The sequence below is a fragment of the Onychomys torridus genome, chromosome 12 (genome assembly GCF_903995425.1).
Source record: "Onychomys torridus chromosome 12, mOncTor1.1, whole genome shotgun sequence".
Lineage (NCBI taxonomy): Eukaryota > Metazoa > Chordata > Mammalia > Rodentia > Cricetidae > Onychomys > Onychomys torridus.
Window position 1 is genome coordinate 6,746,469 of NC_050454.1, and position 26,071 is coordinate 6,772,539.

Here is a 26,071-nt window from a genome sequence, read left to right on the forward strand (position 1 = left end):
GCCAGCATCAGGAGAAAGATAGTGGGAGAACTCCAGGGGGCTTGGACACCCGTCACTTTAACCTGGTTTTTCTTCTCTAATTTCTAGTGGGCAAGTCCTGGGCCGACGGTGCTTTGAGGCCCGGATCTGTGCTTGCCCCGGAAGAGACAGGAAGGCCGACGAAGACAGCATCAGAAAGCAGCAGGTGTCGGACAACGCAAAGAACGGTGATGGTACGAAGCGCCGTAAGTAGATGTAGTGGCCAGATGGGGCGGGGCCAAGGCTTCTCCAGGTGTAGGACTCTTCAGATAATATTTGCAAGGCTGTGTGAGGAAAACTGGGAGGTTTAGCAGTGAGTGGGAGCTGAGGTCTCAGAGAAAGTAGCAGTATGGCTAGCATAAGTGGAGGGAGTGTGGCTGGACCCCAGGGCACACTACTGCTTACTTAAACTACAGTCATTGGTAGGAGATCTTAGGATGAGATTACTCAGAATCTGACTTCCACACCCATAGCATCAACAACACCTGGAAACCGGGCATATTCGCAGGTTATGGACTTCCTGTTTCTGATGTCCCAGCAACCTGTTTGCTGTTGTTGTTGTTTTCCCGGAAGCCCTCCACCTGGGTTGAATGTTACCTAAAGCTGCAAGTGTCCATTATCTCTCAGCTCTTATGCATGGGGTTAAATGGTACCTGTTCCTCTCAGGGCTCTAAGGAACAGTGCCATTGGAGAATGTATCTCTGTAGGCACAGTGAGAGATGTGCAGATGTGATCACACTGAGCCTGGACTTCATTGTGTTGACCAGAATGAGGCCTCAGTTACCTTATCATTTGTTATTAAACTTTGATTAATTCTATCTTTTTTTAAGAAAAAAAAACTGGAATATTTCAAGAAATCTGTAGAACAGATTTTTGAAAGCAGAAATGCTCCCATTGGAAGGGGTTCATGTGACCTGTGGTGTATGCCTGACCCCAGTCACCACCACGGAGTCCTGAAGGCCAGCTGACATCTGCAAACTTGTTTTATGTATGCTGCTGACTTATAGAGAACTATTATTCTAGAAAGCATGCTGCATAAACACAAGCCCAATGGCAGCTCAACAAGTTATTTTGGGTTTTTTGAAGAAAAGATTCTACTCTGTGCCCCACCGACACCTGGAAATCTCTATGTATAGCAGGCTGGCTCACATCAACTGTCCCCGTTCAGTAGTCTGTATTCTGGAATCCCAGGCATAAATAGCATGCCTACTCTTCAACAGGTATTTTGAAGTATATCATAATACCTTCTTTTATGAGAAGGGTTTAAACTTACAATCTATTAATATTCAGATGAATGAAAAATTGAATTGTTCCTTATAGGAGAACCTAACACCACTGATACACTTTTCTACTAGATTCTGTCCCCCTGATAATTCCTCAAATAACTCAAATGTGCCATATATACATAGTCCCATCCTGACTTCACTCTTGTGCCTGCAGCGAGCATAGAGCATAGTCCAGCCTATCTAGGTGTTCTCATTACCAACAATCTGGTGGTTTCTAGGAAGAACGAAATATCTGAATTTTGGTGGAAAGATCATTTTCACACACTGGATCCTGATTGATTGCAGGTTCTAATTTTCAAACCTTAGTTTGATTTGTCACTTGCTAATTCCCCCCATTTTACTATGACCAACACAGTTCCTGCACCGTGCACTTAACTCTTTAGGAGATGTACGATATGCAACATAAAAATTTTAAAAAGCAAAAAAATGAAATCGGCTTCTCCTTTTTCTTAACAGCCTTTCAGAGACACATGAGGGCAGCACATATTCTGAATGCCCCCAGTGTCCTGGGTTTGCCTTTTCTACTGACTTTTCTGTCCCTCACCCACCTTCTTACTTGATGTAAAAGCAACTAGCATCAGCTAGATGGGTACTTTGGACAAATGTCCCTCATCTCCCAGGTTGCTAAGTGGTTTCTACTTTGCATGTATTCTTAAATATCATATTCAATGCATCACTGCTTCAGTAACTTCTCAGGATGAAACTTGTATATTTCTTCCTCCAGCTTTTCGTCAGAATACGCATGGCATCCAGATGACTTCCATCAAGAAACGAAGATCCCCAGATGATGAACTGCTATACTTACCAGTGAGTCACCCTTGACTTTTCATGGTTGCTTCATCCTTGAATGTGCATTTATTCGATGGTCCTCACCCAGTTACTCCAGGCAAGGGGGAAAGAACTCTCACTCAGCTGGAGCTAGAACAATAGAGTGACTTAGATAATGTAGCTTGTGAACAACAGCCACGGATTTCTCCCAGTGCTGGTTGGATGTCTGAGGTCAACATGCCCTTGGTCAGATTCTGGGGAGGGAGGGCCCTCTTCTGAGATGCCTCCATCTTCTACATATGCTCTTTCACAGGATAGAAAGCCAGACAGCTCTTTGAGCAATCATTTAAAGGGACGCTAATCATATCTACCAAGTCTCTACCTTCACTACCTAGATAGCGGGCCAAGGGCCCCTCTCCTGATAGCAGCACTTTGGAATTTAGGAGTTAAACATAGGAAATGTAGAGAAGGAAAATGCATTCAATTACAGTAGCAGAAGGAGGTATAAAATAAAGCAAAGGCATTTTTTCTTTATAAATCATGAAGCCATCCTTTCCCTGAGAATACATCCATTTTGTGAGTTCTACTCACTCTCCCGCTCTATCAAAGCTGCCCTCATAATGGGACGTTTTCAGTCAAATATTTAAAGTTAATTCACATGTCATTATTTGTGAGTGATAAATCTTTTTAACATGGCATTGTCATTCCTGATTTTCCATCATGAATAGTTCACAAAGTTGTGAATGCAGCGATTAACTGTTCATCTTTCAGGGTGCACTAGGGTCATTTGACACATGTCAATCATATGCAACCATCAACTGGCAACCATCAGCATGTCCATGTCTCTAAACTTCATCATTTCTATGTGCAGGGGATATTGGTTTTCTTTTGGGGACGCTATAAACAAAGCCAAGCGAGGCAAAAGCCACAGTTACATATGAAGAGCCAGAAGGCTTGACCCAATTCTTATGGAAGACTAGCCTTCACTTCTACAGCGTCACTAATGAGGTCACTTAGTTAGGTTATGGTTAATGTTCACTGAGTCCTTCCTACCCTAGGTCTTTGCCATCAACAGTAGTGCCTATTGCTGTTCTTCTTAAACTTTGTAAAATACTGGTGACCAGTTCAACCCTGATGCCATCCAAGCTGACACAGGGGGCAGTGCCAGTAGCGATGACTGATCGACTGCCCTGGGAGCTTAAGTCGCTCAACAGGTTCGGGTGTGCATGCCTCCTGAGCCTTCCCAGCACTGGCTCTCTGGGAAATCTGGCAGGCCATCAGCTAAGGTTCCCAGTCTTGCTTCTAAAGCTACATACAGAAAGTGAATGCTTTCTCTCTAGGTAAAACGTTACACCTGCTATACTGTGCTAATAGTCCATGGAAATCCCGGTTGTGTACTCCCAAAGGAGCTACTGTGATGAATTGTATACACAAGTAATGAAAAGTTAAAGAAAATCAAGTTTATGGGATGAAAACAAAACAAAAACAATGGAATCCATGTTAAATGACCAATAGGCTGGATCCCAAGCAATTGGAAGGAAGTATGAATTTTTACCTTCAGAACATTTACCTTCCACTGAGTCCATAGCACTTACAAGGTAATGAAGTACTTAGTAGTACTTAGCAAGGCTGAGGAGACACAAGTGAAGGAGCAAATGTGGAGAAAAACGGCCCTAAAGTCAGGGTGGGTTTCTTGGAGAAGAGAGATGAGAGCAGGCTAATAACACCAGATGAGCAACTGGGCACATCTGTCGCTTGTGCTCAGGCCATTGACTGGATGAGGCAGATAAGCGCATGAGGTCTAGAATGCACTGGACACTCACTCCCAGCCAGGTGGGCTGCTGGCTTTATTTTAGCCCATCCTTCTCTTCATTTTTAAAGCTTTGAGGAAGCCATCTTTAAAAGGAGAAGCATGCTTTATTCCTCCTGAAAACTTTTATCATTCCAAAGATGGCTTATTTTTTATGGTCGTCATGTTTTATAAAGTTGGAGCAGAAACTAGATCATTGGTATTTGGGGAAATGTAGTGCTGGCTTCCTATGACTCTCTGGATCTAGCATTTCAATAGATCAGTTGATAGCCTTATTTTATACATGTTTCTGTTTAAAGGTGTCCCATTTAATATATGTTGTTGGCTCATCCACACTGAACTCACAGTCAACAGCATGGTAACTCACACCTGGACAAGGTTTTTCAAACATAAGCATATTCTCCATATGGCCTTTTTGCAATTAAGAGTAGTAAGTAGCATTTTAGTTTGGAGCCCATTTTAAATAACCAAGTCATCAACAGAAAACACAAAACTGCGAACTGTATGACCATGAGTAGACCAGGAAAAGAACGCTAGCTCACAGCACAGAAGCTGATACAGAAACATAGCTGCTCCTTGTTCACCTTCAGCTGGGCATACATACAGATGACTCAACTCTTCTGTCCCAGTGTGTGTCTCCAACTGCCTGAAAAGGGCCAGCTCTCTGGATATTCATGTCACAAATATGTATTAGGTAGTAGGCGCATTTACCAATACATAATCTACAAATAATGAGAACTGGCTGACTTTTGCCTGCTCCGCAGCTCTTCATCTTCCCCATGTTCTGGCTTTTGCATAGGTGAGAGGTCGTGAGACTTACGAAATGTTGCTGAAGATCAAGGAGTCCCTGGAGCTCATGCAGTACCTTCCTCAGCACACGATTGAAACTTATAGGCAGCAGCAGCAGCAGCAGCACCAGCACTTACTTCAGAAACAGTGAGTAGTGTGTCACTGTCTCTTCAGAAGGCATGAGCAAGGGTGACTGTTGGCTGTTTTCATGAGCAGTAGGCTAATGGCAGAAGCTGTCATTGTGAGACTGTAATCCATAAGAGTGTAGATGAGCTGGTTTGGCCTACTTTTTCAGTTTTCACCTTCTATGTGTCTTGCCTTTCTTCTGGCCGGAGTTTCGCTTGTGTTCTATTATGAGCCCCAAACTCATACTAACACTTACTAATGCTCTATTCTAACCACGAAGTCCATGTCAAAATCCTTCACTTGTCACAGAGGATTGGCTTCTAGATCTCCTAGGATATATACAATCCCTTTGCGGGGACTGTTGTAGATCAAGAATACCAAAGAGGTTTTCCTACAAGGAGATGGCTTGTTTGCCTGCTGGGATAACAAGAATTCTGAGACCTAGCCCTGTTCCTTGAAGGATGTCCCAGTACAGGACATAGTCAAAACAAATTTCTATGTTTTAGCATCTTGGCTCTAGACTGTCTTCCAGGATTACATTTTTAAATAAATGGGAAAGATTTTGCAACCTTATTAGCATATGCATACAATCTATTCATATGTTAAGTTTTTACCATTCCACTTAGAGCTTTGATGATGTTAATTGTTTTATGACTAACAAGAAGAGAACAGCTCTTCTGAAAGGATGGTAGATTGGCCAATTAGAGCTCTGTTTATACTTATCTTTGGGTGCTCAAGTACAATCACTTGTGTGTTTAATACATTGTGTATTGCCAGAGAGTCTCAGTAGATAAATGTCTATACTACATTTTCAGTCTACGTGAGAATTTTCAAGCACTCAACCTTTTAGGACAAAAAAAAAAAAAAAAAAAAAAAAAATAGTACCAAAAACTACCTTGACTGAAAAAAGAGTTTTGTTTTGTTTTTAATTACAGTGGTAATTTACTCTGTTTATATTATTAGAATAAATTGCAATAGTCATAAGGTTTGACCAAAGATGATCTTTAAATTAGAAATACAAGTGATTGCTAAGGAGTCTAGACTACATCTCTAATAATCATAAGCAACTTCTGAGTGGTGGGCAGTAGAAGATACAGAAATGAATATGCCTCCTTTTCAACTCAAAGCTGTTGAGCATTTAAGATCCTTTCTGACTAGAAAAAAAACCCTATCACATCTCACATCAAAGTTGTACAATTTGTAACTATCATTTATTCTGAAGGCCAATCATAAAATTCAATCACATGATTTCTTGGAGATACAGAGCACTCTAAAGGAAAATCAGAACACACAGAATTCTCACTGGCAAACATATGGATTCTGTTGTATATCTGACATCAATGTATATTAAGATATTCAAGAATGGTACCAATTTAGTTCACTTCAAAACATCCAGAAGGGATCAAAGGAATACACAGCTGAAACACAGTAGACTGCAGAGGGAGAAGGACGAGTTTCTTCCTCAGAGAAGTTGGTAATAATTACTTCCAGTTCATTCTTAAAACTTTACCTCAGCCAACACAACACCAGTAGGTTTAGGATTCCATTACATATTAATATGTTGTGTTGAACTAGTTCTGAGATGTCAGTTCTGGACATTGTCTTTCTAGTTAATGGAAAAAGAACTGTCTAGCACAGGGACTGGTGAGCATTTTCATTTTCTAAAGAACGAGAGTTAGGTATTTTAGGCATCTTGGTGCAGATGCTGTCTTGTAACTGATCATTTCTGTGATTGTATCAGAAGAACAGCAATAGATACTGTAAATGAATGAGTGTGGCTGTCACTTGGTATCTTATAAGGGAGTCTGAAACTTGTATTTCATACCATTTTCTCACATCATGATTGCTATCTCCTCCATGTCTAACAGTGCAAACACCATTAAAAGCACATGAACCACACTCTAGAGCTTACCACCCACCCTTGCAGATAAATAGGTTGCTCATCTTCTTGTGTTCATTAAAGTGGAATTTCTTTTTGATGGTTCATCAGAAAGCTAATGTGCATATTCTAGAGAGTTAAAACAAGAATATAAACATGCTCGGTGGCATAGGCCTTTAATCCCAGTACTAGGGAAGCAGTGCCAGGCAGACCTCTGTGAGTTTGAGGCTAGTCTGGTCTACAGAGCAAGATCCAGGACAGGTACCAAAACTACAAAGAGAAACCTTGTCTTGAAAAAAAAAAAAAGAAAAAGAAAAAAAAAAGACAATAAAACATCCTAAAGTTGGTATCAGCAGCCTTCAACATAGATCTTTTTTGTCCTATGACAAATGAAGCATTTCCCCTTAGATATCAAATGTTTATATTGATATAATCCCTTTATTAAAACACACTATATGTAAGTGGGCCGTAACCATATTTGAAAATTAATAACACACTTGAAATTGTCATATCTGTGAAAAAAACAAAAAAACAAACAAATAAACAAACAAAAACACACTATGTGACTTTAAATGGAGATGAGAAAGATTGGGCTCCTGCCTTCCTGTAGTTTGAACCAAATGGTGAATTCCTAATCAAAATACCTTTGTAATATTGAGAAAGCTTTGCAGTTATCAGGATTATATAAATTAGCGGGATAAGTTAAGGAAGGTTCCATATATTAGATGAGAAAGGAAATAATCTACTATCTTTATTTTATAGGCTTTATGAATGAAGTGGCTTGATTCTGGTCAGGGGCTCATGGTATCTGTGTTTGCATTGTGTGGATAAAACTACCGACCTTGTATCTCTGTGTGAGGTTTTTTCCAAGGTAGCTGATTGACTTGCATTGCTCCCAAGGGAATTTTTATTATCTATTCTTGATAAAGCAATCTATTTCATCTGAGAAGAAAATGCATGCTAAAGGGTTTCAGGACTTATTTTCACTCTCTTCCAGGAGTAGCTAAAGATGAATAGTAAGGAATTAGCTGCATAGCTCCCAGGGTGTTCATTTGAAACAGTCATGTGCATGGTTTGGAGTTGGTGTCTCACAGCTGCAATAGCTTGTGCATGAAGAGCTAACAGACTGCAAAAAGAGATCTTTGCAAAATACAGATGTTTGGTCCAATTACATGTTTATACCATTCCATAGCCATGTCTCCCTGATGATTGACACGAATCCATGTAAGTTCTCTGATTGCCACAGTCTTCAGCTGAGTATTTTTTTTCCCTCAGCTCTTTCATTTTCATGCAAATCTCCAAGAACAGGAGACAGGAATAAGTAGACAAAGGAAAACTGGAAATCTAATTTCTTGACAATCATTTGAAATGAATAAATCTACTTAGAAAGTGCCTATGATTTCCTTTCTAAATCATAGTAGCAGTTTTATGTTGGTAAGGAATCAATTTTTTTGGTGTGGGGGGGGGAGAATAGAACAAAAATTGGTGGGAATGCAATATACTTCCTACAAGGTGGCAGTAAAATATTTTCAATATAATTGATTCCTTAGTCTCCCATTCTGTGTTCTCTCTCTGCTTGCTTTTCACTTGTGCATGGGTTTATTATGTATTTATTTTTTAACCCTTCATCATTACCTTCATGATCATAGGCTCTATGGAAGATAGATTTTGAACCAAGTTGCTATGATTCAAGTTGTTACAGACATATGTGGTCTTTTCACTGTTTAAGAAGAAATTCTATTTCCATTAGAATGCCCACAATGGTACAAATATAGACAGTTATGTTTACTAAAGCTCAAATCTAGTGAGAGGACAGATTGGACCCAATCTTTTTACTAAATTTCACTCCCTTGCTATTCCATGGGCACTGATTCTTAATGCTAGGCTCAAGTTATTTGACGTCTGTTTTAGCAAGCCTTAACTTTTAGAATAAAGGCCCATGTGACTTGGTTTGTTTTTGTTTGTGATTCAACCTCCTCGTGTCTCCTGTTCTCAGACCAGTAAGACTTCTTACACCTTTGCCTAGCTGTCAGTTCCCTCTGGAAAACTGCATTGTTTTTTCCATGGACTAGAGTCCATTAACTTATAATGCACCCTGTGACACTCTAAGATGCCTTTTTTATAATGTCTTAATCATGGCTCCACAGTAAACAGAAGCCAGAGGATGCTGCTTCTGAGCGAGATCTTCAAGACTGGGTCCAGCCCCTCACAACAAGCCTGGGAAGACCAAGCGAGCCCACAAAAGAGCTTAGGATAGAACCCCTGTAGAAGCACAGCCAGTCTCTGTCAGCTCCATTATTAAGGAGGCAGCAGCAAGAATACTGTAGCATCCGGAACTCTGTAGGTAGCGTCCCTTCCCATGATACTGTGGTTACTAGCCTCTTGATCTGTAGTCTTGTTCTTTTAGTATAAAGCTGTCTTTTTTTTTTTAACCAGGAATGCCCCTCTCCCAGCTTCATGCATGTAAGAAGCAGACAGTGTCTTCAAGATTACTAATGAATTTAGGAGAGAGTAAAGGACACAGATACCCAAACTGATACCAATCATTCAAACCACAGTAAGGTTATGGGGCTACCCATTTTCAGAATATTTGCTGGAAATTGCTAGCTCTATAGACTTGAAAATAACAGCAACAATAGTAATTTCATGTTGTTCAACCTGACAACCATAATAAAGATCTGAATTTTTATAGTTGACGCTGGGCTGCTTTTGAACTTTGTGGCTAAATGATGAAGATTTATCAAGACAGGTTTATTAGCTCTGAATTACTAATGGAGAAAAATCTAAAAGGTTGATTAAATTCAATGAAATCCCTTCTCCAAATCTTTTTCTACCAGAGACTCCAGACTTCAGCTTCTAAACACAGAAGACTCAACGCTGAAGCTCTTAGTAATAAGTTGCTTTTCCCATGGTGTGTGTTCTGGAATATTTTGTTATGAAGATACCAAATTTGAGGGAGGTGGGGGGAATGGCTTTGTTCCTTTGAACAAATAGGATTCAAAAATCCAGTCTGGGAAACAGTTCCCAACAGTTCACCAGGTTGCACAACCTTTAACCAAATAAAAGGGCTTATTCTTGGCATTCTATGGCATAATTGATTTCTTAATTATGCAAAAGTTGCTTTCATGAGTTTGATATATGCATTTATAGGCCAAGTTTGTGACTGAGAGGATTAAGGTATTTACCCACCTCAATCTGGGCACATACAAAATGCTCATTAATAGTTCTTTCCAGATGCACAATGACGCAGCCCCCACACTGATAAGATCATATTTCTTCAGACTACAGAGTTTGGCTAGACAGAACAGTAATGAGGTATAATAATTGGGTATGTGACATTTTTACAGAGGATCAAAGTTTATTCTTGTTTCTGTATTCTCTTTGTCAATTAATTGAGTCCAGTAGACCCATGCCAAGCACTATACCAAACACCGGACTTGCCTGTCACCATAATCCTCAAATGAATCATTTATGTTAAGAAATGGGCACAACTGGGCCCCAACTAGGTCTTAGAGAGGACCTGGGAAATTGTATTTTTAAAAAGAAGATTCTGATGTATACTGCTGATTAGCTGCCCCTGCCTTGCCTTGTTTTTCCTTTGACTAACTCTTGAGAGGTAGAACATTCTGAATGGCTTTCAAGGAAGCAAGAGAAATGGCGTTTGACATGGTCTGTTTTGCCTGCTATGATCATGAAGGTAGAAGGGTGTATCTCTGTGCTCATTTGATTTGGATCCCTGAGTCCTAAGCCTTCCTTCTCTTTCTCTGGTCCCTCTCTGCAGTCTCCTTTCAGCCTGCTTCAGGAATGAGCTGGTGGAGCCCCGGAGAGAAGCTCCTACACAGTCTGACGTCTTCTTTAGACATTCCAACCCCCCACACCGTGCAGTGTACCCGTAGATCCCAGTCTGTGTTGGAGCATGTGTGTGTGTTTGTTTCTGTGTGCGCGTGTGTGTACATGTATCCAGCCCTCACAAACAGGACTTGAAGACACTTTTGACTCAGAGACCCAGCTGCTCAAAAGCACACAGCCACTAGTGAGAGAATCTTTGAAGGGACTCAAAATTTTACAAAAGGAAAGATGCTTACTGCAGATTTTGTATCTTTAGATCCTGCCTGGGTTGGGTAGCAACTCCAACTGTGCTTGTCTGTGAGCTTTCTATTGTTTTCCCAGGAGGGAGGGGATCTGTTGGGTAGAGGCATTACAATGTTTATTGGAATCCTTTTCTGTTACCTTCTGTTGTGTTTCTAAAACTCCTAATAAAGCTTTTGAGCAGGTCTCAAACTTAAGATGTATTTTTAAGAAAACCAGAAAAAAAAAAATCTGTTATTGTTCGTGCCTAAGCAGATTGTGTTGATTGAGAGACTTGGGCCCTTTTAATGCTGGACACGGAGTAACAGTGTAAACAGTAACAGACTGAGGTGTTACGTGTCCCGGGGTTGGGATTCTTGTTGAGAAGTTGCATTCTGTGTGTATTCTCTTTCTGTGTAAGAAGAAAGTTCACTAAGGCTTTGCCAGGTCTGATCTCTGCCATTATACATTAGCATCTGCCAGGATAGTCTTCTGTGCAGAGACACACTCCTCAAAATGGTTGTTTAGATGCCATGGCAGGTAAGCTACTTTTATGGTGTTAATAGGAGATGAAATATTGCCCAGGTACTTGCTTACCGTTGTTCAATGCCCAGAGAGTTCAAAGTCTTCTCACCCAATCTACGATAATTTGTTTAATTAGACCTGTTAGCCCTCAGCCCTGTCTATCATAGAACCAGCCAGCTTTCACAGTACTGTTCATGTGCATTTATCTGGGAAACTTACTTTCTCTGACTGAATGATATCTAAACATACAGGTATTAAAATCAGTAGCTCTAGCCTAGAAATTACAGAGAGCTAATCAAGTTCTCTTTCCTTTTAAAATATTTTCCCAACTCCAAAGGACTGGCAGAGTCCCTGTTTCTTTCCTCACTATCCCTGCCCCCTCCCACCCTAACCAGGTCACCAGTGCTTTATTCTATGTCACCAAGACAATTTCTTGTGATAGAGGCTGTTGCTTTGTGGATGTGTGGTTTTAATTTTCAATAAACTTTTGCACCTTGGTTTATCTTGTAGTTATTGTTTCTGTCTCTTGCTCCCCCCAGTACAGTATATTCTCATATCTAACATGCTGCAAATGCTGGATGTGGGTCTACATACTGTATGCTGTATGTAGTAAGAGTGACAGGGCCGTCACTGTGGTCCTGACTCGATTTTTTTTTTTTTTTGTAATTTTATTTAAGATATATCCAGGCATCACTCTGAAAAATTAGTTACAATGCCTAAGTCAGTGGTTCTCAACCTTCCTAAAGCTACAAGCCCCTAATATAAGTTCCTCATGTTGTGGTGACCCCCAACAATAAAATTTTTCTTTGCTACATCATAACTGTAATTTTGCTACTATTGTGAATTATAATATAAATAGTGGATATTTAGAATATCTGATACGTCACCCCCAAAAGTGTCACAACTCATAGGTTAAGAAACACTGGCCTAAATGAGCATATTTTAGCCCTGTGAGTACTTACATCCTAGAGTGCCAAAAGGCATCTAAGCAAGTTTTGAGCTTTATTTAAAATCACCAAATTTACTACTTAAATTTAAACTAAATCCAAATGTATTAGATAATTAGGTTTATATGCCATAGGCTTTATCAAATATTTGGCCAGTAATCTAGAGTGGGGCCAACACCCTAAATTTGAGGGGTTAAATTTCTGTATATTTGGGGCTTTATGTTATTGTAGTTACTATTTCAAAGGAAGTTTTTATAAATGTACCAAAGCAAGTAGAAGAAAAAAACATAAGACAAAATCATCATAATAGGAGATTAAACCATATTAGTAAGCTCTGATGTCCTTGTTATATTTCAGTTTGTAACTTGAGTCATGAGAACTTAAAGATTTGGAGAATGTGCTTAGATTTGGGGCGTTTCTTTCAGAAACATTTTTTTCTTTTAGCCTATTTTTATGTACATTTTTGATGTACTTAGAGTAACCTTTATAGTCATGTGTATTTTTAAAATGATGGAATACATTTCTATATTATGGTTGGCCTTCTAAAGAACTCTTGCTGCCCTTGGGCTTTGGAGGTGAGATTACCCAGAGTGCAGGCCCCAGAGAGAGGTGCTCTTGGGAAATACTTAGGACAGCTAAAGCCATCTCTCTGCTTCTTCCTGTTTTCCAGCCTTCCTCATCTTCAGAGTGCCTTCCCCTGCACGATTCTTCTCCCCTTTCTACAATCAGCATTCTAGAAATGGCTTGGCCAAGTATATTTTGTTGATGTGTCTCCAAATTTGAGTTGAAAGGTTTAGTGAGTATAATGAAGGGATTTAAATCAAGAAAACGGAGCAAGGGAGGGTTCAGAAAACCATTGACACAACATAGAACTTATCATGAAGTTTGTCTTTCACACATAGTCATGAGAGGCAGAAACAGGACATCTGATTTTTAATCCCAGATCATTTAAAACAGTGGTTCTCAACCTTCCCAATGCTGTGACCTTTTAACACAGTTCCTCATGTTGTGGTGACCTCCAACCATAAAATTATTTTCATTGCTACTTCATAACTATAATTTTGCTACTGCTATGAACTGTAATGTAAAAATGTGATATGCAGGATATCTGATGATATATGTGTCCCTCAAGGGAGTCGTGACCCACATGTTGAGAACCACTGATTTAAAGGCACATCTAGCCGTGGAATTCTAAATTTTATTCTTAGCAAGGCACATGGAAGTTTATGGTTTTAGAGTTAAAGACAAAGAATTGGGATCTGTGGATGAATGAAATCCGTGGTAGAGAATTTGATAACATGTTTAAGGACCTAGGTTCAATCATTACCACCAAAAACAAATGAAAGAAAAAACAAAAAATGTGACTTTGATTTAGACTACAACTACAGGTGATTTAGCTGTCTGTATCTCTATAATACTCAGTTCCCAGAAAACTAGTAAACCTCCACAGAAATGGCCTCAGAGAAACTACACTATATTTTCCTGCCAAGAGCTGTTGTCAGCACATTTGGGTTGTTTGACCTTTGATTGGGGTATGTGACAAGGACAGGGAACAAGTAAGAAAAATCAATCAATGCAGCATAGCTTCTGTTTTCTTTTCAACTGTCCCCAAACATACGGGGGATTGTTTACTGAAGGACTGTGGTATTGCACTTGTAATGGCCAACCTTTGTATTGGCTGTGACTTAATCCAGGATCACACTTTTTCCAAGTGTGTGATGGCTGTCGATTTCAGACATTGTGGAGTGAGTAATGATCACAGCGCTGTGACCTTCGTCTTTGTGTCTATAAAGCTCACGTTCATGTTCTAGTGGGTATATTCAAGATTTATGATCCATTTGACGTTATCCAAAATCATTTTCCAAATTTATTCAATTAAGAATCTTGTGTCAGTTCTGGCCACTTCTTCCTATAAGTTCATAAGTTGGTACCTTATAACCCCTTGACAAAATACAAGGATATAAACTGATCCTTTGGGGGCTATAAGAAAGAAGAAAGGACGAAGATCTTGGGTGTCTGTAAGACACTGGAAAATGTCCAGAACTCTCACATGAACTCATTCAGATGTCATAGGTACTCACTTTTACTTTCAGGGAAAGCCTAAGGATTGCCCTAGGAAAATGAGGCTCAGGAGAGACTCAGATCAAATCTGGTCACTTCATATATCCATCTCATATCTAGAAGGAAACAAACATTTTGGTTGGCTCCAAAATTCAGATTCCTTCTCTGTTCATCTGCTGTTTCCAGTGTATCTTCCTAAAATTAAGTTGATTATAGTGAAACATAATCAATTATCTAATAAGGTAGTAAAAAAGTAATGACCATATGTTATAACAGGATATAGAAAATAGCAATAAATTGTTACTGAAAGTCCAGGGACTGATGTAAAGTTTGTCAATGTACTTTTATCTTCCTGTTTGTGGTTATTAATGGTTAAAAGTATTCTTACTGTTAGTTTTGGCTCTATGTTCACCTACTTGGGGAGATGGGGAAGAAGACAGTTTTCAAGTTAACTGCCTATCTGTATCTGGAACCTGGGTGACTAACTCTTAGCTACATTATGGCTGCCCAAGACAGATGGAGAAGCAGCAGCTGCTAATACCTTCCTACTGTCTTACTCTGTGCCTCCCTGGACTGGGATATGGACTTTCTGAATGTGCTGACTACCCATCAGGTTCCTGGAACACAGCGGCTGTGTGGACTCTGAATTGCTTGGTAGCTGGTAGATTCCCTTTATATAGACATTGCTCCTTGCCTACTTGGGCCTTTTACATTTACCTTAGTATTTCAACAATTTCTTGATCCTGCAAACTTGTTACCCACTATCATTTTATTTCTGGGGTCATGTCCGCAGAAAAGAAAAAAAATCTCAAGGGCTAAGTACCAGGAAACTTGTTTCTATCCTCAACCCATCCATCTAGAGCCACTATTCTGTGAGCCTCTAAAAGAGGAAAAACATACAGTTTAAATTTCCTCCTATTAACAGTGTAGCTCAGACAGCAAGGGTACATGGCTGTATCTATGGCTATAGCTTTTATATAACATATATATATATATATATACACACACACACACACACACACACATATAGATTTGTACACACACACACACACACACACACACACACACACACACACACAAGACTTGTAGAAAGTCAACACCACAGTGGCTTGGATTCTAAGGTTCTCCCACATAGAACCGCTCTTGGCATGCACTGGGTGTTCTCAGCTCATCTCAGCTGAGGAAGTGTATTGGGGGTATCTGTGGGACATTAGCATGTGCTGTCAAATGCCTCCAATGATTGACTCTTCCAGGTATTTTCTGTGCATCCCAAATGGCTTGGAAGGTTGTAAATGGAAGGCTTCATTTGCAAACTGAGTTTAGTGTCTTTCTGGTCTTCATCAGCCAGTGTGCCTCGCTCAGTTCTTTCCTCTCTTTCCTGGTTATTAGGACTTATTTAAGTTGAAAAACAAGAGAGAGAAAGAAGATGGAGGAAACAATAGAAGAAAAGAAATGTGTATATATTCCCTCTCACAAATGAGATGTTAAACACTCTACTATGTATTGTCCAGAAAAACAATAATTTTTGTGATGGCTTTGCAGTCCCTCCCTGGTTAGGACTCTAGGTCATTAACCATGAGAAGTATCTCATACATATATAGTTCTAGGCCAGGTTTTAATCCCAGACCTGTTGGAAATGACTGGTCCTGCTTTTTGGTGTCCCGTGTTGACCATCATTCCCATGTTTGTGTTCCTAGGACCTCGATGCAGTCTCAGTCTTCATATGGTAACAGCTCCCCACCTCTGAACAAAATGAACAGCATGAACAAGCTGCCTTCTGTGAGCCAGCTTATCAACCCACAGCAGCGCAACGCCCTCACCCCTACCACCATGCCGGAGGGCATGGGAGCCAACAGTAAGCATCTCTCTCTTGAGCTGCCAAAGGATAAACAGGGCTAGTACAGGAGAAAATGCATTAGGGTGGCCAAAAATGTTCCTTCCTAAGCTAAGTGCCATAGAGCCAGAGGGGGCCACAGTTGGCTGACTTGGTTTTCACAGTTAACTTCTCATTCTTGAGGTATAGGTTTCATCACCAAACACGCTAGTAGAGATAGATGTGGGGTGAGGATCTTCCCTCAGGAGGGATAAGGATCTCTGAGATGAGAGCAGTTCACTTCCTACCTACCTGGATGGAGGCTCACCGAGCACCTCCAACACAGTCTAAAATAAGTACAGCTGATGTGATAGAAGTAGTGTGATGTGTAGACCGAAAGCGTAACAAAATGGATCCTCCTCTGGACTCTTGCAAAATTAGCCGTGCAACTGCAAACAAGTTAGTTCTTTGCTCTTCTGCTCTCTCTCTCTAAAATTATCACCCCACACATTTAGCATTTTATTTCATTCCATACGCTGTAAGCAGGGAATCAATCCATAACGATTTCCCCTTTACTTCTGTGCACATACAAATTCCTCATAGTAACTAGGCATAGATATAAAAGGCAGTGCAAAATAGATGACACACTATAACCAGATTTACTTTGTCTGTTATAAGTAAGTCTAGCAAATGGGATGCAGACACTTGAATGAAATAAAGAATAGTAAAAATGTAGAAGGATAAATAATATCATCAGGAATAGAGAGAATGTATAGTTGCTAAAATTCCCACTCAATGAAAAAAACAAGGACCTACCATCTAGTCCTTCAAATGATGGGACCTAATGATTGGGATCAAACCTTTCAACTTCTTTTTCTTTGGAAAGCCCAGCCCATCTGAAAGAACCTGAGGGAGCCTGAGATAGTCGGTGGTATGGCAGCCCCATGTTGATTTTTCAACGTGAGATAGTGCAACAACAGGGGCTTTACAATAGACTACCCTCTCGTGGTAATTCACCCTGAGGTCCCAAACCGGGCAGTGCAAAGAGAAGCCATCCAATGTGATTTTCTTTCTTGTAACATAATTAAAATATCCCTGCTTGTTCAAGAGACAAGATAGTGGTAGCAACAACAGCATTTTACATTAACACAACTTTCAACCACTTAACATTTATTTCTAGTACACGGTTCTTTGATGCACTCAGAGAAGTCTGAGGGGAAATAGATGAAGAAGCTTCAGGACTGCTTTGCAGCTGACTGCATCACAGCAGGGGTCTTGTCCTGAGCCACTCTTCTGGTTACTAAAGTAGATACAAATTATATTCTTATGTTCTAGATATATTATTGCCCTAGTTTTTTTTACCAGAAAGCAAAATTTGTTTCATAAATCTTATTAGTACTAAGTTGTTGTTTTTTTTTTTTTTGGGGGGGGGTTGGGGGGAGTGTCAGTGAATGCTTGAAGCTCATGGTTTGAAAATTGCCCAAAGTGTTGGTGATATTGGTGAATTCAAGTGGATTATGTAGCAGAGGTAGAATCTAGAATTCTGTTTTTTTTTTTTTTTTCACTAGGCATAAAGTTCCCAAACAAATACCATAGTAAGTCCTTCTGTTTCCAAACAGACCTTATGGATATGCATTGGTTAATGTTTCTCTCAGTATAAGCTTTTGGACATCTCACTGTGCCAGGGAGTGTGCTATGCCTGCTGGGATAGAAACAGTGATAACAGCTAATCTGTGTGTTACAGGAGATGAGTGCATTAAGAGAAACTGAAATTGGCCATGCTGGCCAATAGAAGAAGAAAAACATATCAACTTAGGAGAAAAGAACAAATAGAAGAAAAAAAAAGGGGGGGGGGTGAGAAGAGAGTCCAAAGAGAACCAAGGTCCAGAAAGCTGTAATTAGTTTGGAGTTCTGATTCTATCCTGCTTGACTAGGTATAGAGTATGTGAAGGGATAGAGAGAAAATAGGCCACTCCTCCCCACAAACACAAACAAATAACAAAAGGAAAAACCCCATGGCTTTCTGGTAATACTCATCAAGGCAAGCTAGACCCCTGGGATGCTGGGGAGCTATAATCTAGTAACCCTTTCTATTCCTCCTGCTTCTGTTCAGTTCCTATGATGGGCACTCACATGCCAATGGCTGGAGACATGAATGGACTCAGTCCCACCCAAGCCCTCCCTCCCCCACTCTCCATGCCATCCACCTCCCACTGCACCCCCCCACCTCCGTACCCCACAGATTGCAGCATTGTCAGGTGAGTGCACAGCCTGGGCTCTGGGGGCTGGTCCTAGGCATCTGTGGGTGGTGGGGCGACACTGGCGAAGTTGATAAAACAGTTGAGAAGAAAGGATGCTGTCTTGTGACTTCAGGAAGTTGAGCTTGATCCATAGGGTGTTGAGCATAGCTCTATCAAGAATGCCTACAAGTGGCATGGGAAAAGTGAAAATGTGTGTATGTGCACACAGGTTTCAGACCCGTTTCACGGTCTTCGTTTACTCCCTTCTCCTGCCTCCTGTTTTTAATAGGTCAGTTGTGGCCCATAAACTGGTGCTCAGGGCTGGGTTTCCCCAGAGGGACATAAACTGGCTATCCTGCTCCCTTTCCTGCTCTCTAGGCCTCATAGCTCTTAGCCACCATGGGACCGTAATTTTGGAGTTGGATGTCTATTTAAAAAAGGCTTAATATTAGCAAAAATCTGTAATTTGAAGAACTCTGTGGGAAAATGGGGACACTATAGAGAAGAGGGTTTCCTGTGGACAGAAGCTAACAAAACAGTAAAAGGTGTTTCTCACTGAGGCACGCGCAGCTCCACATTCCATGCATAGGGCGTGTCCTCTGCTTCTAGGGAAGTATGCTTTGTGCCTTTGGCTGCTGGTAGAGTAGGTTTTGTCCATGTGCAATTTTAGCCACAGAGATGGTGTGCTACATGGCTTAGCTCGGCAGAAGTTGACCCTGGGATGATAGTGACATCACCAGGCTCAGGCTAGCACCACAAAGAGGAATATCCGTGTTTTAAGGACATAAGTCAAGAAGTATTGATATTCTGAACACTAGCCTGCAATGTTTTAACTGTCTAAAGCATTTTAAGAAGCCCCCAAACACAAAAAAATAGTAAATATAGAGATTCTCAGTTTGATGTGGTGATCCAGGAGGCAAGGGCTCTGGGGACCTGACCCCTGGACCCTGCACTTGTACCCCCTGTGGTGGCTCCTGCTGCATTTGTACCAAACCTTAGGCTACCTCAGGTCACCAGCTGAAAAATCACCACCTTCTAGAATGCTTACACTTGATTTTTGTAATCAGTTTACCTAAAGTTCCAGTTTCTAACAGTCCTCAAACTTCAAATCCAAGGCCCCCACATACTTCATTGGTCCCTAGTCTCTTATACAGGGCATCCAAGGGCAAAATGTTGGGTTTTCCTTTATCTTGCCAATGCAGTTGGGGTGAACTTTCTTTTTCTGTTTCCTCCTTCCTCTTCCCTCCTCCCTCTGCAGTTTCTTAGCAAGGTTGGGCTGCTCATCATGTCTGGACTATTTCACGACCCAGGGGCTGACCACCATCTATCAGATTGAGCATTACTCCATGGATGTAAGTAACTGTTAGACTTTTCTCTACAGTAAAATTTCTTCATTTTTCTGCCTCCGGGACCTACGCCTTGTAGTTTCATCCATGCTCGGTTTAAACTTTGTTTTGGTCATGCTTCTAATCCTCAATTCTGATGAAACCATAACCCTGTTAGAAAGATTCTCTAGGTTAGAAGCTCAGCAATCACTAAGCCTGATTATTAAGCTGTGGCTTACTGCACCCAAGTGTATACAAATGGGAAAGAAAATTCTGAATTTGTACAATCAAGACATTTTAGTCTTAAGACAGGTGGCTGAAACCAAGTAACTGGGAGGCTGAAGCAGGAGGATTACCTCAGCTCAGAAAATTTGCAACCTGCTTGGGCAACATAGTGAGGCTTGCTCAGAGATTGGTTAAAATGTTCTCATTAGTCAATTTCAATCACCGAGGAGGAGAGCAAGGAGACAGTGTGATTCTCATTTACACATGCAGAGAAATGACAAAATTGTCATTGGCTATGGTGAGTTGATGGTAGAATCATAAAGATAAGCCTGACTATAAATCTCCAGCCTGTGACCTTCTTCACTGGCCTTTCCCACCTCTCCTTAAAGTAGGGCTTTAAGGATGAGTCAACTGTGCCTTTCAGTACTGTATGATCCAGCATTCCTTTGTAAATCTGTCAGCCCAACTCCCTGCCCCCATTATCAGGCATGATTATTGGCCATAAGTTTGAGTCCTGGGCATGGATTTTAGTAGTAATGACATTGGAGGCTGTCACTTTGCTTCTCTGGGCCTCAGTTAACCGAGCTGAGTAAGAAGTCGCTCCCCTCTGGGTTGGATAGTCTTTAAAACAAGCTGTATGTGATGGAACTTTCTCATGCTTTCCACCCCATTTCCTGGACTGCTGGGACACGGGAGCTGCTTTGTTTGTATTTCCAGCAACCTGATCCTCCTCCTCCCTCCTCAGCTGCCTTCTGCTGCTCTCTTTGGCATTTGCTACCCTCTGTTCTAGCTTCTAGATGGCACTTTGGACTGATGGGAAGAGATAGTCTCTGCCTCTGCTGCTGCTTCTGGGGTAGGGACTCCTTCCCTCCTTGAGCACCAATGCTAGAGATGCCCCTGCGGCATGAGAATGCCCCAGCCCTATAGAGCAGTGTATACCATGCTGCTTTACACCCATCCCTCCCGACTCCAAAAGTCACCCCCAGTAAAAACCTATAGAGAACACTTTGAGTAAGTTCTAACCAGACTTGGATTACTTTAAAACCATGTTTCTCAATGGATGAAAACAGAGCAGCCCTGTATTTGAGAAATACCTGTAGTAGAACAGGGAGTCTGATGCTGCCCTAGGTCTTTACATAATATTTAGTTGTAGACTTGGCCCCTGTGGGGAGTTCCAGGATTCTCCTGCAGCCATTAATGTTCACAGGTGTTTCCCACAAATCTCTCTCTGTTGGTGTTGCCTTGCAGTGGTGCTGAGATTACAAAGAATGTTGGGCTCATTCAGAGTTTCAGAGGTATAAAGAATGCAAGAAGTAACAGAGCATGCTAACTACTCTATTTGTGGATTGTCTTCATTACAATGTTTTCTTCTACTACAGAAGAAGTTAGGGTAGCTGTGATGGTCTGAAACCCATATAATGAGACAATAAGACAGCATGGTGGTGTAGATTTCTGAGTTAGGAAATTTTGGAAAGCTATTCAGTTTTCTCATCTTCCCCTCAACATCTTTTTGCTCATTTCTGGAAACAGACACCTCTTGTGTCTTTGCAGTAGTCTGTTATTTTAGTGTCCCTTTCTGGTAGAGAATTTGAATACGGTGGGTATCTTCAGAGGCAAAGCTGAGTTCATAATATAAATGATAAACATTATAATGCATGTTTTAGAATTTATATAACATCATACCCACACTTGCCTATGAACCCATAGTATCTAAAATGCAAAGAAGCAATTGTATCCAATGAATCCAAGTAGGACAACTAAGATCAGCTTCCGTCTGTCAAGCTGCTTTCTGCCCACCTTGCCGCTTTGTTGAACTAAAACATATTAAACAAACTAGGGCCAATAAATGCAAGACATGGACCACACCTGCTTAAGACTAACCCTATTAGAAAGACCTCTTGTCCTTCCCATAGTGCATGGACACAACCACTGTGCATTTTTTATGTATTTATCTACAGACCATAAGACTTTTCAGTCCATAGGATAATTTGAGTCTCAAAAACTCTTCCTAATTTCACAATTTATTTACCTTGTTATATAACTTCAAGGCTTGTTAACCTAATCTTCCATTTTTTTTTCTATCCATAAAATAGCTAAAATAATAGACAGCACTAATTTCAGATCTAAATAGGATTATGAATATAAACTAAACAGTTTGGTGCTTGGCACATAGGAAACTCTCAGTCCCTATTAGAAAACTTTCCCTTCTTCCGCCACTGTTAGTGACACTCCATTACTACCTTTCTTCTGGTGGGTAAAGCCCTGTAGATTGGGATCATGGAGAACCTTGAATTACATTTCTTCTTGAGTACTATCTACACTATTTTACACATGGAGAAGTTGAAGTCAATGATGAACAAGTGAATTGTCCACCCCACACGTAACACAGCAGGGTCCTACCTGTGTTCTCAGTAACATAACATATGGAAGACTGTCAGAAAGCTAATTTTATTTATCAAGTTAGTGATAATAAATTCAAATCATTTAAGCCAAAAATACCAGGGAATGAAAACTAGCATGTGATAAAAGTCTAGGTGTCCGCCTTCTAATAATGCCTGGCCTCCTTCCTGTTGCACAGGATTTGGCAAGTCTGAAGATCCCTGAGCAGTTCCGACACGCCATCTGGAAGGGCATCCTGGACCACAGGCAGCTGCACGACTTCTCCTCACCCCCACATCTCCTGAGGACCCCAAGCGGCGCCTCTACAGTCAGTGTGGGATCCAGTGAGACCCGGGGTGAACGCGTGATTGATGCTGTGCGCTTTACTCTCCGCCAGACCATCTCTTTCCCACCCCGCGATGAATGGAATGACTTCAACTTTGACATGGATTCCCGTCGCAACAAACAGCAGCGCATCAAAGAGGAAGGGGAGTGAGCGACCATTCCTGGGCTCTTTGTGTCTTCTTCAACCTCCCTGCCCCCAACGGGGCACATCTCCTTGATCTTCAAAAGCATTCTTGCTAGCTCTTCTGATTTTCCTTCTCAGTCTAGTTTCTGAAGGGACAGAGAAGTAAGAGGTGGCCTGTTGCCTAAAGTCTGACCTGTTACTTGATTCTGATTCTGGCTTTAAGCCTTCCAAACTCTTGCTTGTAAGATGCGTTGTCCTTGCTAGATAGAAGTTAGCAAAGAAGCAGCGGGTCTCTTTAAGCAGTGGAGAACTCTCATTGACTTTTATAAAGCATTTTCAGCCTTATAGTCTAAGACTATATATATATATAAATATAAATATAAATATATAAATATACAATATATATTTTGGGTGGGGGCATTGAGTATTGTTTAAATGTAATTTAATGGAAATTGAGTTGCACTTATCAACTTCTTTGAAATTGGTTTGTTTGGGATGACTGGTCTATACCCCCTTTCTCAGGGGTATCATGTGTGGTGACAGATATCTGGAGTTGAGTGGTCTATGTGAGTAATAGTGATGTACAGGTCCTCTCGGTTCTTTGATTGTTTAGCGTTTAGCATTTAGCGCATCAAACCTGTGGATGCATCCAGTGTGTTTACCATTGCTCACTCTGAGGTAAAGCTGTATGTATATATGTACACAGTTTTCTCTGTCAGTATATTTTATGTTACTGGTGTCCATTCCAGTTAGGCTGATTCACTCTGTGGCTATTATAAGCAAAATTTCATGTTCACTTTGTCACATGTTATAGAAAAGGACAACCTCTCCTGCTTTTGTTTGAGAATGAGGAATGCAGTTTATTCTGGAAATTCTTAAATGGTCCAAGTCAGCCATTCCAAATATCTGATGGGATATAGCCAAATATAGCAATGGCCCCTTGAAATTTAAGGCACAACACTCTAGTATTTATTAAGAAAATATTTGCTGCCATTAGAGTAGTCTTAAAACTAAATTTCCCTACTAGGCTGATCAAGTAAAATACACATTCACTGCTTTTGTAAGAATTTAGACCATATAGTCAGGATGAATGGAAATTAAATAGTTTTTATGGGAAGTTGTAATATATTCAGGATAAACTAGCATGACTCAAAAATACTGAATCTCCACTAAAAAAGATGTCCTATCAAACTATGAATTTAAATTCCTTTTGAAGCATGGAGTGATGCTTGGGAAATACACCTTTTAAAGACTTCCTATCTATAAGACACTGCATGCAGAGATTAATTTACTTCTCTTCAAAGCCTAAAATAAGAGTAGTGGGTTGGAAAATCCAAACTTAGGCATGTAGTTTTTGTGTGCCATGAGCTGCACTACTACTATTTCCTCTTGACTATCAAAGCTCCATTGCTTTGGAAAGCAGGTTTGAAGATCCACGTTTCCACCCAGCTCCTTCCAGTCTGTGTGTAGACATAGAAATGTCCACAAATCAAGGAAAACGCTTTGAGCTAAAACTGTTTAAGACACATCAACAAAGACTTGTTTTCCACTTGGTGAAAGTATGCAACCATCAGTGTTCCTCCTAGATGTTTTGGAAAAATTTTGAGACAAATCTGTTTCTTCCTGCTCTAAAACTTGTGTTATGTACATACTAATGAGCTCCACAATCCTTCCATCTATTCTGGTAAAGGGCTACCATTCATTGCACATGAGAACTCATTTTTATTTTAAAGTGCAAGTGGGCAAATATGCCTCTGAAAATGTAATGTATGGATTTCACCAGAAAATCTTATATTGTGTATGTGTGTGTGTGAAATTGCATACTGTGCTGTTTTTGCTTGTTTTGGTTTTCTCTTTGGGATAGTTGGGTTTTCCAGAACCCCAGCTGAAACTTTTTTGTTGTTACTGTTTTTATATTTGTGTTTTTTGCAAAAAAAAAAAAAAAAAATACCTTTTAGTGAGAATACAGTGTCAAATAAGACATGATACCCTAATTGTAAGATGGAGGGAAGGGAAAGTTGTTTTTTAAATTTTTTAATTTTGTATGCTAAAGAGTCCTTAATTTCAACCTTTTGTTGTGTTTAAATAATGATAAACATTATTAATTTCTGTAACAAGCTCACAGCTTTGCAAATTCAATAGGTGGAGAATGAAGTTATGTCTTGACCAGGTCAGGAAGACAAATGGCTTCCTGGGTATTGTGAGCATTTGGGCTGTTTTAGCAATGTTATGGTGGCACTGGGGATTCTGAGGCATTTCAGCACTATTTAGGTGGCACTAGGAACTCGGAAATTTCTGTACTGTATCCAATGATTTTGGCATTAGCCATTAGCCATAGATAGGCACAGTTCCTCTCCTCACACCAGTGTTAAAATGTGTGAGCAGCCAAGGCTGCAGTGAAAGGCATGGAGAACAGATATCTGCTTAATGACTCACTGGAGAATAGGATTCCTTTGCTTGGGGATGAAGTAGAGAGAGAAAGTGGGATGCTCTTTCTTCATCCATTTAGCTTTTGTTTTCTTGATTTCCCCCCAAATATATATGTGGGATGTTGAATATGAAAAATATGTGGGTTTTTTATTTTTATAATTGTACAAACTTAAGCAAATGTCAAATGTTTTATATACTTTATTAATGTTTTTTTCAAAATGTACTTTCTTATATACATGATACTTTTTTACGGCTTCAGTTGCTTGTCTGTTGGTATTTTGTGTTACGGGCTATGGTGAGCCAGAGGCAAATCTATAAGCCACTTTTGTTTGCCAGGACATGCAATAAAATTTAAAAATAAATGAAAATACATTAAGAAAATGTGTGGTTTGTGTGTGTGTGTGTGTGTGTGTGTGTGTGTGTCCATCCTTTCAACCTCTGACCTTATTTCTCTTACTGTAGAAGAGGAAGAAATACTTCACTTAAGGTCAAAAAGAGTTTGCTATCCAAAAAGGGATGAAACTGGAGCATGTCCTAATTTTATTTATTTTTTTGACTTTTTAAAATTGAAAATATATTTTATCTTTCATACAATATATTCTGATCATGATTTCCTTTCCTTAATATTGTTCCAGATCCTCCCTACCCATCCAACTCTACACCTTCTTTCCTCTCTCACTCTCTTTAAAAAACAGGCAGGAAAAATGCAGATAACTCACACATAGAAAACCCATTAAAACACAAAATTTGAAACCATAACATATGAGCAAAGATTTATAAGGTTTTTAAAAAAAGACCAGACAAAGCATTAATGAAACAAACAAACAAAATCTCCCAAACTACCATGCTATTGTATGTCAGAGGTTGAAAGGATGGACGGACACACACACACACATACAGTGTGTATGGAATC

General features: G+C 40.2%; 1 protein-coding gene across 6 annotated transcripts in view; it reads left to right on the top strand.

The window, feature by feature from the left end:
* The window catches only part of Tp63 (tumor protein p63), a 210,527-nt gene extending 185,041 nt beyond the window's left edge, over window positions 1–25,486 (top strand). For 2 of the 6 annotated variants that reach the window (XM_036204013.1, XM_036204012.1), the window contains 7 exons: window positions 88–224; window positions 2,029–2,111; window positions 4,682–4,818; window positions 15,975–16,132; window positions 18,204–18,348; window positions 19,589–19,682; window positions 22,459–25,486. In XM_036204013.1, coding sequence (XP_036059906.1) covers window positions 88–224; window positions 2,029–2,111; window positions 4,682–4,818; window positions 15,975–16,132; window positions 18,204–18,348; window positions 19,589–19,682; window positions 22,459–22,755 — 1,051 coding nt within the window. In that variant the 3' untranslated portion in view covers window positions 22,756–25,486. Of the gene's footprint in view, window positions 1–87; window positions 225–2,028; window positions 2,112–4,681; window positions 4,819–10,457; window positions 10,958–15,974; window positions 16,133–18,203; window positions 18,349–19,588; window positions 19,683–22,458 lie in introns of those variants that run through there. The other 4 variants (XM_036204015.1, XM_036204017.1, XM_036204014.1 and 1 more) reach the window with 3 other exon arrangements.
* The last annotated feature ends 585 nt before the right edge of the window (window positions 25,487–26,071 follow it).